The 14,829-nt window shown below is 39.8% G+C and overlaps 1 protein-coding gene across 3 annotated transcripts in view; it reads left to right on the top strand.

Annotated features, from left to right (window-relative positions):
* The window catches only part of LOC310998258 (ligand-dependent corepressor), a gene marked incomplete at its 5' end in the record, with an annotated part of 28,245 nt that extends 14,121 nt beyond the window's left edge, over positions 1 to 14,124 (top strand). For 2 of the 3 annotated variants that reach the window (XM_083988217.1, XM_083988218.1), the window contains one exon: positions 7,611 to 14,124. In XM_083988217.1, coding sequence (XP_083844343.1) covers positions 7,611 to 12,282 — 4,672 coding nt within the window. In that variant the 3' untranslated portion in view covers positions 12,283 to 14,124. Of the gene's footprint in view, positions 1 to 998; positions 2,184 to 7,610 lie in introns of those variants that run through there. The other variant, XM_083988219.1, reaches the window with a different exon arrangement.
* Positions 14,125 to 14,829: the final 705 nt, after the last annotated feature.

A 14,829-nucleotide genomic window follows, 5' to 3' on the forward strand; every position in this document is an offset into this window, starting at 1 on the left:
CCTATAATTAAAATATTTGGATTAATTAAGCAACAGTGGCTTCGCTCTGCTGCTTTGAGAGATGATAGGATCTAAATGTGGTGATCGTTTCTAGCAGAATAAAGCTGCTTCTGACTTTCATCTAACTCTGAATATCATATGTAGCATGCGTACTCCTTTTAATTAAAATAATAGTTGAGATACTATCTACATTTGAGATCTTTGGACAAATTATTTCATGATCCCAAATTAAGCTTCTAGCTGCAGCTTTTTTGTTGTTGTGTAAAGATATAGATGCAAATGTATTAGCTTGGCCATTAGGCTGTTAGCGCAACCCCTTATCTCCTAACTTTGCATTTAGAAAAAACATAGTCTTTTTAAATATATACATTCATTTATTTTTATTGATTTAGGTCATTGCACTTCAGTTAGTCAAGCTGCGAGTATGATACACAAAACAACCTTCCGCTGGCTTACTCTTTTATTGCTGTGCTTGTCTAGTGGTAACGTCACACACAGTATGTCAAGAGCTTTATTGCACTGATGGTTTTGTATGGCATAGTTGGCTTTGTATGGCATAGTTATTATGCCCCGTTTAACAGCTACATACCAAGCTGCCTTACTGCCATGACAAATGATCCTACCTTCTGGCTGTGCTTTTTGAGCCGCAAGAATACAGAGACCTTTATGTACTCCAATAAGTGCCTTTTCTTTGCTTTATTTTATTGTTTCTTTGCCCTTTCATTTTTGTTTCGTATTTTATTATGTTGATGCGAAATTTGTAAACGATCATTACAGCAACCAAATAAAAAATTATCAAACTTGAGCCTTTTTTGTTCTTAAAAGCCACACACACACACAACCACACAGTCAATCTAAAAGATAGTGATGTTACCAAAGCAAGATCATATAATAAAGGAGTGGCCAACATCCTCCCCACCCCAACCCATCCTCCTTTAGAAAAGAGAAAAGGCACTGTGCAAGCTCTGCTTACACCCAGTTTCCTTCCATCTAATCAGGCGATCCTTGAGAGCGGACGGACAGGTCGGGCTGTTTATGAGGAGCCTACAGGATGGGAGGAGGGAGAATATCGGCCACTCCGCCCGTTATAAACCGTCAGCGTCCCTTGCATACTCGCTGCACATCAAAGAGGAGGCCGATCTGGAGAGCGACCCAGAGTCACCTCTCAGCTATAACCACAGCTCTGCACCCAGTGACCTTTACAAAAATGGATCTGATTCCTGGAATTCCAAAAATCATTTTGGGGCTCTCCTCAAACTCAAAGCCAACAGTGAGGCTAGTGAGCACCTTAAAGACATACCCAAGTTGTTGGAAGCCGCTGGACTTTTGACAAAGTCACTTGCCTATGAGAAAGGAAACCTCCAGGAGGCCTTCAGGGACCACAGCCTCTCCCTTTCTCATCCATCATCGTTTGACCTTAAGATTCCCCAGGTGCGAGTTTTAGCAACAGGAACAGATCCGTCTTGGGAATCTTTGCCCACAGAGTATTCAGGATCGCTTTGTGAGAGCGGTCTGGGAAAGAAGCTTTGTTCCACTGTACCCAGGCAGATCCAGAGAAAGAACAGCAGAGGTTTTAACAGCTCAGGTTCGGAGAGGGAATACTGGCCTTGTGTCACTGACCACCAAGGCTTGGGAGGAAACTATCCTCTGGATTCCGAGGCAGACCTAGCTAACAAGCAGCCGAGGAAGAAACGTGGACGATATCGACAGTACAACACTGAGCTGCTGGAAGAGGCTATCGGGATGGTGATGGGTGGGAAAATGAGTGTCTCTAAAGCCCAAACCATCTATGGCATTCCACACAGCACTCTGGAATACAAAGTTAAAGAGCGGCTGGGGACCTTGAAGCATCCTCCCAAAAAGAAGCTGAAGCTGATCAGCCAGTTGGAGGAGCAGAGTTGTTTGCAGTTCCCAGAGAGAAAAGAACTCCAAGAACCCCAGCACATTGTTCCCGAGAAAGGAGAAACTACACCTGAAGAGAATGGGAATGATTTCCATGAAGGAAGCCTTTCCTCAAATGATTGATATCCGTCCTAATAGTGATGTTGTTTTAACCAGACAAATGTTGTGTTTGCCAGACAGTGGCAGACGCTTAGCTACTTGTTTATCCATAACACCTTAACATTTGTGTAATTTGCAAATCATATTTGTTATTGGTTTATTTAATTAATACATTAACATCAACGGGCATCTATTTTAAACACTCCAAGTGTGTGCCTGCCCTACATAATACATAATGTGTTTGAAAGTTATGTTGTTACTTATACTATAGTGTATTGCTAATTATTTACTGATTATTTATTTTATTTTATGTTATGTTAAAAAAATAATCATTTGTGGCTCTATAAATGTTCTCTACACACAGAGCCACACTGATCTAAGTCTGAGGAAGTGGCGCCCCTCACTGTCGTTTCTCAGTACTGTTCAGAGCACTTGATCGTATGTTCATAGTAAATTCTACTGAGCATGTTTATGGAAGACGGTGAAAGTCTCTCTCACTGTTTTGCAAATGCAGTTCTTTGACTGAAATTTACACTGGATACTACAATTTAGAATATTTATTAATTCCAAACTCTATTATCCAAAATATTTATTATGCCAGTCTATTCGATTAGCATGGTCTGTTGTCCAAAATGTATCTTTCCTTTTAATCTTATCTTTCCTATCTTACAAGCATGGCAGGTTTTCCCACATTTTAGTTTATTTTTATGTTACTGAACTATAGTAGTGTTTTATAGTAGTGTTTTTTTCATTGCCTTCACTGCACTCAGGATAATTTCATATTGGGATGCAATACTTGTCAGTCAAAGAAAATGTCTTTATTACATAGTGAGTTACTGTAAGCACAGAGATATACCTCAGATACAGATATGCTTATTTAAACCATCGCCTCATAAAAGTCAGCTCTAACAGGGAAAGCGTAGCATACCCAAACAGCTCTTTGAGGTAACATTTCAGGATGTCTTACTGACAAGTATGTGTGTCCAACTCTCAGATTTCTGCACAACCTACCTTAACTAGTTATCAGAGGCATTGCAATGCTAGTGTAGTCGTCCACAGCATTTCAGGTCTATGAGGGCTTGATATGAACTATCTCTGGTATGTCTTTCTCTCAGACATGAGATTTTTTTTTTCAGATGTATCAAAAATATTGCAAAAAACAAGTATTTCCATACATATGTAGAACATACACAGCTTACTTGCCCATCCATGGCACAGGATTAAGACTTTTCGCTTCACTTGCCTGTTGATGATAGCTTGTAGTGAGTAATACTCCGCAGTCACAGACTCTTAGTATTGGATAACTCTTAACTCTCTTAAATATATAGTTACTTTATGAAAATGTTTATTTGCTTAAATAAAATGTAGGTGCATTATCATCATTTCTAGGTGCACCAAGCATCTATAAATTCTTTATTTTATAAAATGCAGAACTTTATCAATAAGCAATATTTGCAGATAGAGCTTAATTTGCTAGCTGACTATGCTAGCCACGTTAACTTATTAGTTAATATTACAATCATGCCTCAATCCACATCTACCTATATCTCAGCTTTTAAGGGCAAAAATCCAAGGAAAGTTCAAGTTGATACTGTGTCTTTGCATATCTGTCACTGTGCTGTATGTAAACGTCACAGTTGAAAACCTTTTAAAGGGGGTCTTTAGCCCTTCTGTGCAGTTTTCACTGGATTTTTGCCTGATGGACATAGCAGAGGTAACCTATTATTTTAACTCTGCGTTGTCCAATATTTTACCCTGTCAGGACACCTCATTGTGCATTATCACTTACACATCAGGATATTCCAGAATATGGGACCATTATTCTTTCAGGTTCAGGTTAATACAACTCTCTTTGCAATTCTTGCAGCCTTTTAGATGTACACACTTAGAAACTGGAAGCTTTTATCAGACAAGTAAATATCCTAACATCCTTAACAACAAGCTGCTAATACAGATATATTTCCAAGACATGAAACTGTTTAAAAAGTAAACATTTTTAGATGAGAGGTCAAAGAGTAACATTTTTCAGGGAATTTCACATTTGCTTGTTAATGGCACTGTTTCAGTAGTATAACTTAATTAAATGTTTATCTTAAAAATAGCTGGGCTTCTATTCTAAGATTGGTGATTTGGTGCTTCTTGCACTAAATGCACACATGTTTTCTTAGATAATTGATGGTTACATGGTTTGTCAGAGTCGGTCCTGACCTCGCTGGGGCCCTAAGCAAAATTGTGCTAAGGTGCCCCCCCCCACCTGACCCGAGAGCCTTGTCAACCATTTTTAAATTTGAACAGTTTGAACAGAATACTATAATATAATGATTATTTACTGGGAAATGTGCACCAAGACTGCCCACTAAATAAATATTTTAAATCAATAGTTAAAGACAACTATTTATTATAAATTTATTAACCACACTTAGTAGTAGTTGTATTTCATTCTCATATTTGTCAGGCTTAGAGTCACACAACATAGCCATGGAAGTGGCTTGCAAGGAGGCCGGCAGACAAGAGATTTATCTAATCGTTTTTTTTTTGTTTTCTTTTTTCGTGATCAGGATGGTTTCACTTCATCCTCACGTTGAAGTGTTTAACACTATAGCAGGGTTCTTAGAGGGCCACCCAGTTCTTCGTCACACCCTCTGGGATCCAGCACTCTTGGGTTCCCTCTGGTGGTCACAGGTGCCCTTAGCAAGCCTTTAGTTTTCCTATGTTTCAGGGTTGCTGGATAGTTTGAATTTCCTCTGCCTCCAAGTTTAAACTCTTAATATTTTATAGCTGATGAACCACCCTAATTATAATGTTTAACAGTTGCTTTAAGCATGTGTATACAGTCAGCTAAAGTCTAGTCTCACATTCACTTTTGTTAATTAAATTATTCTTGCATGGACAATCATCCAGCATCACTCAAAAACCACAGTTTATTCTCTCTCTGAGTTTTTAATACATTTTATTTAATGTATTACAGACATGCACATGCTTTGGATTTAGTGACAGGCAACGCACAGTTTAATGCTTCTCGTTATCTATTGTAGCAAATGAAATGGTTGACTACCTCATCTGAAAAAACCATATCACACTCTACCGTTCTCATAGCTGTTGTATGTAGCAACTGGTCACGCACACAACATATTTTATTTACAAGAAAATAGCTTACAAAAAGAGCTGTTATAAAGTCTATTGGACACAGAAGAAAATTTGTTGAAATTCTAAAATTTGTAAATATTTCAATGTACCCTTGTAGTTAGTTGCACCCTGATCTAATTAATGTAACTATTTACTTAATTCTTTGTTCTTTTTTTTTTCACGTCATCTTGCTTCAGAGAATTTTTTTTATCTGAAAGTGGGCAAAGAGTTAAACTCTTACATACCTACTCACACTAATGGAGTTGTTTTTTTAATGCAGTATTTGGTTGATTCATACTTATTAACCAATGGTTTAAGCAAGATTTAAGTAACCTTGAATGTAAAATGGCTTTTATGGTAACTTATAAGTGTATATATGTGTGTGTAGTACATAAGTATATGGTGCATAAGAGGTATGCTTAACTGTCTTAATAGATGAAGGGATAACTTAAGATTGTCCCACTGTATTCTGACAGAAGATATCTTAAGTCTTAGATAACTGCAAATGGTTTGGTTCTCCAAATTATTGAGGAGTATCTCAATCTACGAAATCTATGTACAGGTTTTTTTGTTTTTTGTTTTTTTTAATTGATTTAGCATTTACAGTGTTTTAAGGAATGACACTGGGTGTATTTTGCATGATCGGACTAAATCTTATGTGTTGGTGTCAGTAAATTGTATATGGTGAAGCTAATCTTTGAGGATCTTTTATTTTAAAGTAAGAGTGTTGGTGTGTTTACTGTCCAGTGAACAACGTATTGAGTAGATTAATTGTGATCCTGAAATTTCACCAAACCATGTCATCTGGTTATTGGTTCAATGAGGATGTAAGATAAAATACCTTCATACTATGGTTGATGATTGCCAGATTATTTATGTTCCTAATGTACAGTTTATGAACATTGTGGATGAGATGATACATCCATATCTGTGGTTGTAAAATATTGTGAAATTGAGTTGGAATGTAGTTTGGTTCTGCTTGTTTGTTTGGTTATTTTGTTCCTCTGGAAGACAAAGACATTGTGTCAGTTTCTTACTGCAATGCTAAATGAAACCGAGCAAAAACCCTCAGGGATGAAACCCTTACCACTTGTTATTCAGGTATTCCAGTTTACTCCTTAGACTTTGCAAGCAGGGGTGCGAAATTAATGAGCTTAGCAAAAAAAAAAGAAAGAAAGAAAGTTGGTCAGGTTCCGGTTGCAGCAAATGTTATTTTTCTAATCTCTAAAATTTATTTTTCAATCTCTAATAGTCACATTTGAGATATTTTGGCATGTTGTAGAATTCACAGCCAAAAGACACCATTACACCTTTTGACTATTATATTATTTTTATACTTTGTTGCACGATGAATGTCAATATAACCTCAGGCCAGGTAAGATGTTGACCACTACGGTAATGAATTAACATGTTTCTTTACAGTTCCCATATAGGACATATTTTAAAAGAACACATTTGATTTTAGAAAATACTACTCAATGTAATATCCTTAAATTGTTGCATATAAACATAAAACTGGTTTCAAATTAATATTAGTCAATAGAGCATCAGATTTTTACTGACTATCTTTATTTTTCAGTTGTCAGCACCTATTGCTCTGCAAAGCAGTTTCTCTTTCATCACTCAATATAGCCTTGTGACGTGTCACCTCAGGAATGCAGATCTGGTTTCATTTGTCTGTTCTTGTTATAAGACCGCAGTGTAGCTTGGGAAGTACTTGCTTTACAAAGAAATTAAGCCTCTCAGAGTTATAACATATATTTTTTGGCTTAATGTGACGGTATAAATGCTCCGAAAATATTGGAGAATTTTGTAATAGATCTACCTCACTGACACAATTTCAGCCAAATATTAAAAAAAACATGCCCTCGCTTAACTGATTCATTTAGATTTGCATTGGCACAAAGAAAACCTAACAGGTATTTTAATAACTAATTTTGCTCAATTGTACTTGATTTTTCTTTTACTGGCTTAATTTTTCTTAAGTTGTTGAGCACTTGTATCTAACTGTCACACTTTAGACTAGTCATTAAATACACAAAACCTTAACAAAAATATTGTACTCTATATTTGCCCCAATGTATTTGCTCTTTCAAGTGATAAACGTGTTTGACTTGTTTTAATCAAGGTGGGCCACAATTACTAATGTCTTGTGCATGTAAAACTTTTTCTTGGTGTATACTGTAACAAAAGGCACCACTGTGCAAGAGGAAAAATGTAATAGTTGTAACAATGTAATTGGTAAAGTTCACTGGATGAAAGGTTCACTTTTAAAATCACTTATTCTTCTAATAAATATGGAATGATAAACATTGTCATACATGTGTGATTTTTTTTTCTCACAGACATTAAACAATTTTGACAGGGACTTGTGCTGATGGATTTTTCTCCATAAGTGCAAATGTTACCAGTTGATAGTATGAACCAGTGTTGCTGCTTCTTGATATGTAATTACATATATTTTATTCTTTTTTCCCTTTTAGTGAGTCTCCAGACTTGCGTGTTGCAAAGGCAAAAGACCTGCAGTCCACCTCCACGCTGGAACAATTTATGGCCAAACTCTGCCCACACCACCAGAGGCAGATAGTAGATGCCATAGGTTTTCTACAGACGGAGGTCAAAGCACTTGCATCTAGCAATACACAGCAAGCCTCTAACTCTACCTTTGGGGTGCAAGGAAGTGCTTGTTCCACTGCAAAATCTACTGCTGTCACCCCTCAGAAGTCAGGCCCGGAGTTGAGGTTTCTCAGAGAATCCACTCCCAAGGCAGAAGTCCAGGATATGTCTCACTCTATGCCAGGTAGTTGTGCAATGAAAAAATTCCCAGAGGACGCTGTGTCGCTAATAACATCAGTTCCTGCTGACCCCGCTTTGGATCTTCGCAGCCCTGGGTCAGGGAGTAACCATGCTGTGGTCAGTCCCAACACTAAATCAGTGGATTCAGAGAACACTCGTCATGGTGACCATGCACCTCTTAAGATGAAAATCATGACCAGTAACGTTGCTGATGGCAAGAAGTTGTCATGTGTGCTCAATGCCTCTCTTTCATCTCACTGTGACACTTCAGAGGACAGACAGGGTAACTCAAATTCATCCAACAGAACAGAGACTCAAAGTGCTAGACTCAGCTCCTCTGTGAAAAGACAAAATCAAGCTAGTCACACACACCAAGCTAGGCAACGAGAGACTCTTGGGCATGCCAAAGATACACCAACAAAGCTGTTGTCAGTCCACATGACCATTCCTCCAGATTCTCCTCGGACTGCAAGGAAGACCATCAAGGCATCGCCTGATCTCCGAACGAGAGACTCTGATTGCAGGGGTCTGGTTGACCCTGATCACGGCCACTATGACATTGTTTTTATCGATAAACCAATTACAGAGTGTTTTAAGGAGCGGCGGCGCATACCCCCACGACGCAATGCCAGAAAAAGCACAAGAGGACATATGTATTCAGATGAAATCTGGGAGTTAAAAACTGTCCGTACATTGGCTGGAAGGGGCAACTGTCCAAATCCAATGCCAGAACTGATCACATTGGTTACCCCAAAACAAATTCTTTCAAAGCCTGAGGGTGTACCCCGTTTGGATATGCCTTTTGTTGGAACATGTAGGGAGACCATGAATCAGCAAATGTCCACAGAGGAGTCAGATGAGAGTGTCATACCAGGAACAGGAGATGTGGTAGAGGTAGCAGACAGTGAAGTAGATGTTATAGTTGAAACTAGTCAGACAGGTCAGTGTCAGAGCAAGGGGCAGACTCCTCCACCGTCGCCAATAAGGTCCTCAGCAGAGAACAAAGAAACAGATATTAACACCGATCTAAAACAGGATACAATTGCAGATTTGCCGACAACAAAAGAAGGTGAAGGCATAGCTCAGGCTTCATATGAGGCAGAAAAAGATAATGAGTCTGAGTCTCAAGAGCAAATACCTGAAAGTAAAAAGCAAACAGTGGCAGAAACATCAGAAAATTCTTCAGTAGAAGAAGCTGAGACCGAGGTTTCATCAGATAAACAAAACAACAGTGAGCCTCCTCTCCAGGAGAATGATGTCCCATCACCTGTGGATCAAGTCGAGGAAGAAATAGAGGAAAATAAAAGGGAGGATATGGAAGATGAGCAACCTCAGGAACTGCAGCCAGAGACACAGCTACACCCTGACAACTCTGAAGTAATAGAAGAGTCCAAGATCATAAATTCAGCAGAGCAGCCAGTGGCGAAAGATCTAGAACATGAAACATCTGATGCACCTGTTATTCCTATTGCGACTGAAGGTGATGAGTGTGATGTGTCCACAAAGACACTTGGTGCGCTCTTGAAGGAATTACCACCTTGGCGTAGAAAAAGAGGCACTGCATTCACACCGCCAAAGCATTTACAACAAACAACAGCCATAGTGGGTTATGTTAATGGTAGACCTGTATCGGCTTCTGACCGAAGTCTGCGTCGTAGATCAAGTAATAGCGCCCCATCGCCGACAAAAACCCCAGTAAAATCCAGTCAGAATGTGCCCAGTAAAACCCCTGATAATTCACCTATTGATTCAGCTGTTGAAAACAAAGATTTGGAGAAACATCTACCTGAAACACACAACCCCGTAAATTTAAGTGAGACTTCTGCTGTGATTGAGCAGGTTACAGAACCATCTCCTGACATAGCACCAAGCCCAACATCAAAAGCTCCTTCAAGGACCAAACAAATCCAGAAACAAAAGAGAGTTCAGAGAGATCAAGGTAGTTCCCCAGCCCTCTCTGATCAGGCTGTTGATAGTCCTCAGAGCACTGATTCCAAACGGCAACTTAGATCAACCAGCCAGAAACCGTCTGGAACTCCAGTATCACCACACCCTTTAAATGCTGTCGCTTCCACTCCATCTCCAAAACCATCTGCTACTCATGTTCTTCAATCTACAGAGCCTCTTCCCTCCCTCCCCCTTCCGCCTCCACTTCCTATAACTTCTCCTCCCCCTGCACCCTCTGAACAGGCCCAAGAGATCACAGTTTCAGAGACAAGTATGGAATTTAGCACAGATGAATCTCAGCCGGTAGAGACAACCTCTGACGAATTACAGAAAAACGAAGAAGAAAGTCAATTGGCAGCCAAACAGACACAAATGTCTGAAGAGGTCCTAGACAACAGCAAGAATGAGGAAGAGCAACTTAGCGTTGAGGTAGAAAATCAAAGTCCTGTAAAGACGGAAATGCCATTAAGAAGTAAACGGGTTCACCGGAAAGACGCTGAAGAATCTGATATTGCTTTGCCACAGAAGCCAAATGTAGCATCTTTAGTAAGCCAGGTTGCAAGTGGAGATGATTGTACTCCTTCCGTTTTGGATAAACCCACAAGAATGCCGTTAAGAAGTGAGAGCAGTAAGGCCGAAATGTTCCACCAGTCTGTTACCCAGTCGCCCACTGTGGAAAACAAGAAATTAGCATTGAGATCTCAAAGATTGGCTTCACCCTCTACCAGTGCTCTTGCTGTCTCTGGGAGACAAAGTGATGCAGCTTCCCCTATCAGAATAATGTCCGAAAGAATAACTAAAGCTCAGGTGAAGTCCCCTCCGATGTCGCCTCACAGCTCAGCCGTCTCTGTCATTACACCAAGGCCTGAGCCTCCAAAACCATCTCCAAACAAATTCTTTGCGGCTCTGAATGGAGAGGAAAACCAGCATCTAATTACAAATTTAAACATTAAGTATGATAGAATGCAAAAAGGTTGGGTGCAGATGGACAAAGAGGGTCAGCCGGCAACAAAATACAAAAACAAAGCAGACAGGCAGGCAGCTATATGGAAAAGTAAACGCAGGGCCCGAAAGCCAAAGTTTTCAGAGCACCAGAAATACTCACCAGTCCAAATGCTCTTCATGAAAGGTTATAATCTCACCAGCATTTGTCGCTGGTTCCTTGAATCAACCGAAACAAAGTCTCTTGTCATTGTCAAGAAGGTGAATACGCGTCTTCCGTCAGAAACTCAGCTGTGCTTCCACAGCTCGTCTAGTGGGTCGGGGACCTCTCAGGGGGTATTTCCAAGCCTACAGGCAGAGCGCTTAAAGAAACATTTGAAAAAGTTTGCCATCGCTTCACCTGTAAAGAGCAACCCCAAGAGTCAGAAATTGATTGCTAAAGCCCTTGAGCAAGAGGCAAATGCAGTCAAAGGGAAAGACGGGAGAGAATTTCTCCTCAGTACTGCTCAGACATTGACAAAGTCACACTCCTCTACTGAAGCTCCTCTGCAGATGAATGAGTCCCAGAAATCCTCCAGCAAATCAAAGAATCCAGCTAGTGCAAGGATCTTGAGGAAATACTCTAATATCCGAGGAAAGATGCAGGTTCAGCAAACCAACGTTAGACTGAAAAAGGCCTCAAAAACTTTGAAAACCAACAAAATGAAAAGAATGGGCACCACAAAATCTGCATCAAAGTCAAATCTGAAACCATCTCTGAAGGCACAGAAGTCACCCCTATCTGTCAGTAAACAAGTGAAAGAGTCTGCTGCAAAAATGGAAAGAAGGAAAACATTGATTGACAAAAAAACTGTAAAGCATCCTGTTCAGGAAAGAGCAGTCAAAGCCCAGAGCAGTAGCAGAGCTTCAAGAGACACAACTAAAAGTGAGTTGCCAAAGAGATGCTCTCAGCGACTAGGGTCTCCGAAAGTATCTGAACATAACCCTGGTGACACGTCTAAAAGCAAGATTGAAAATAGAAAGCCAACTGAAGTAGAGAAAGTAGAGGTGGAGAAACCTACAGTCAATAAAATGCATGCTGTGAAAACCCAGACAAAGGAATCAACACAAAGTGCGCCTGCTGATAAAGTTTCGGAGAGTGCTGTTGAAACCCCTCAACACAACACGCCGCCTGACCAGGTCCTAACAAGATCCCAGAGAAAAATGGAGGCAGCGGCCCCCCTGAGTGGGAGCCCCACTCTTGCTTCAAAGAGGGCCCTTAAGTCCACGACAACGCCGAAAGCGTCTCTGAAATCGGCTAGGAAATCTGAGGAGCCCACGCTGACACGTAGTAGCGCTTTAAAATCGCGTCAGGCAGCCTTGTTGCCTCGTGGTGCAAAAAACAAAGCGACAAAAGAGACAAGAGAGGCAACAAAGAGAGCTCAGGAGCTTTTAGAGACCCCAGCTAAGCGCACCAGGACATCAAAATAATACGGACCTGCAGAGAGAGGGAGAGAGAGAGAGATCGTCTTTATTTTGCGGATTTTGTTTTTTTGTGAATATATTGAGAAGGACCAGAAGTATCTATTTTGTATTCTCAGCAAACTCTTCAGAGGATACCTTTTTCAGTAGGCAAACATGTGAAGAAGGAACAGATTTTGAAATTTCATTTTTGCTTTTGTAAAGCTTCAGTGTGAAATTGCAGATGTGATGGATTATTTGCTGAGCCTTGGCTCTGTGTTCAGGAGCTCTTGACAAGTTCCTACATGACATCTAGCAGATGTAGTGGCAGTTTTGGCTTTATGTTCCAGCACTCTATGACATGGCTGGAGATAACAATAGTCTATCAAACCTCATTTTAAACGTTGAGTCAACATTAATTAAACTATGATGCAGTTATCAAGGTGATATTAAATTCATTCACCATCCTCTTTTGTTTCTTTTTTGCCATTTTGTATATAATTATTGTTTTAGGTGATAGCATGCACTGCATTTACTGTTTAGAGAGCTGTGAGAAGGGAGATCAGCTTTTGAAGAAAAAAAAAAAAAAAAAAAAAAAACCGTACAGTCGGTAGGCAGTTTGTATCTCCAGCCTGTCTTCTAATCACAACATTGTGAATTTGTGACTGTTGTGACCAGGTGCCTTATTTATGAAGTGTAAAGTAATAGAATGTGTTGCTAAATGTGAAACCTCCTGCCCTCTAGTTGTAACAGCTTTCAGTCCCTCGAGAGGCAGTCCATATTTGCTTCACAAAGCGTGTGCAAATTTCCTAGTGTGTGCCTCGTGCTTCATCTGTAAATTCTTGCGTTGACTGACAGGTTTATTTTATATTTCTCATTTCCCCAGAGCAATACATAAAAATGTTCTTACAAATGTATTAGGTGTCAAAGAAAATACGAGGCTGAATTTTTAAAACAGACATGTGTGCTCTATGTGTTCCAAAACAAAAATGTGTGTGTTTTTTTTTTATCTTCTTATGGTGTTTTGGGTCCGTTTTCATCACCTCTGCAGTCACCTCTCACCACTGCTCCCATTGTTTTCTGCTCATAATAGTGACTTTACTTTAAGAAGCTTACCTGCTTCTGCATGTGTTACCTTTTGTCAGTGTGAAGACAGTTTCAGAAGCAGAACTGTTTTCATGCCCCTGATCTTTGAAAATACTAACACCGCACCACAAGACTATGCATGCACATTTAGTGCGCATCAAAAAGCTGTACTGAGAAACCAGCTGAGACAACTTTGGGAAACTGGCTTTTCTGTCACGTTGGCAACAATATCTCCAAGCAACAAAGGCCTGAAATATATGTATATTTGGATGGTTTATACACATGGAGTATATGGCCTCTTTAGCATTAATGGCACATTACAGGGTGATAAAGTCCTTCCCTTGATTATTCACAAGTTGGATATGAAAATCTTTGAGGTAGTCTAGACACACTTCTGAGTTGTGTATCCAAGTATGTTGCAGTTTTATTGTTATGTTATTGTGTTTTATTTTCTTTTATTGTCATTGACTGTCAGGCAGATGTTCTCATAATGTGAAGTTTCTTTACTTTCACAGTAGTAACTTGCATTAGTGTATGTATGAAAAATACCAGTTTTAGCACAGTGTTATTATTATTATTTTTTATTATAATGGTCAATTCTCTTTAGAGGGTAAATCATCTGTAAATGCAAAAACATGTCCGTCATGTTTTTATTGTTATTTAAGAATGTCATGCAGGTTAATTAATTTAGTAAATCTAAAACAGCCCACCAAATATCAGACTTGAACATGTTTATTCTTTACAGTTGCTATTTAAAGATTTTCATTTTGTATATTAGAAAGAAATAACTGCTTTATTTGTGGTAATCCCAAGAATGATACATCTTTATGTTGAGAACTTTGTATTTTTGCTGGACTTGATATAAAGATGTTTGAATTTTATATAATGTTTGTTTCTTGACTTTTTTTTTTTTTAGCTGTTGTTAGTGTTATTTAACCAAAGATGAACTACATGTCAGCTCCAACCCAGCAAGGGTTAGGGTTAGGGTTAGAAAACTGAAGGGGTCGGGGGGGGGGGGGGGGGGGGGGGGGGGTTGGAGGTTCGGGCTGCTTCCTTGGCCCACTGTGTCTGTGGCCTCCCTCAAGAGCTGGAGATAAGGTCATCTTACACTTACACATAGAAAGAGAAGACCAAATGCTTCTAACCGTCTCACCAGTCACCAACACACAATGATCCATTAAGCTCCTCATTTCTTAATTCCCTGCTATTTACAGCCGTTCTGGGCAGTTGAGGCACCAGTTTTCCTGCTGGACTGTGCCTGTGTGGTTTTTTTTCAGTCTGCCAGCTTCATGGAATGACTTGATGTAGCCAATGAAGGCATTTCGCATGACAGGGGCCTGCCACGACCTGCCATACGGCTCACAGGCAAGAGTCCTGAGCACCGCAGGAAGCTCCCACTGTGGGACAGATTGGTAAACAGTTTGTCGCCTTCACCTCAGGCCCTGTAGAAAACATAGGTGAATGAACAATGACTTTCCACCAAAAGCATCA

This window comes from Trachurus trachurus, assembly GCF_905171665.1.
Source record: "Trachurus trachurus genome assembly, chromosome: 15".
NCBI classification, from domain to species: Eukaryota; Metazoa; Chordata; class Actinopteri; order Carangiformes; family Carangidae; genus Trachurus; species Trachurus trachurus.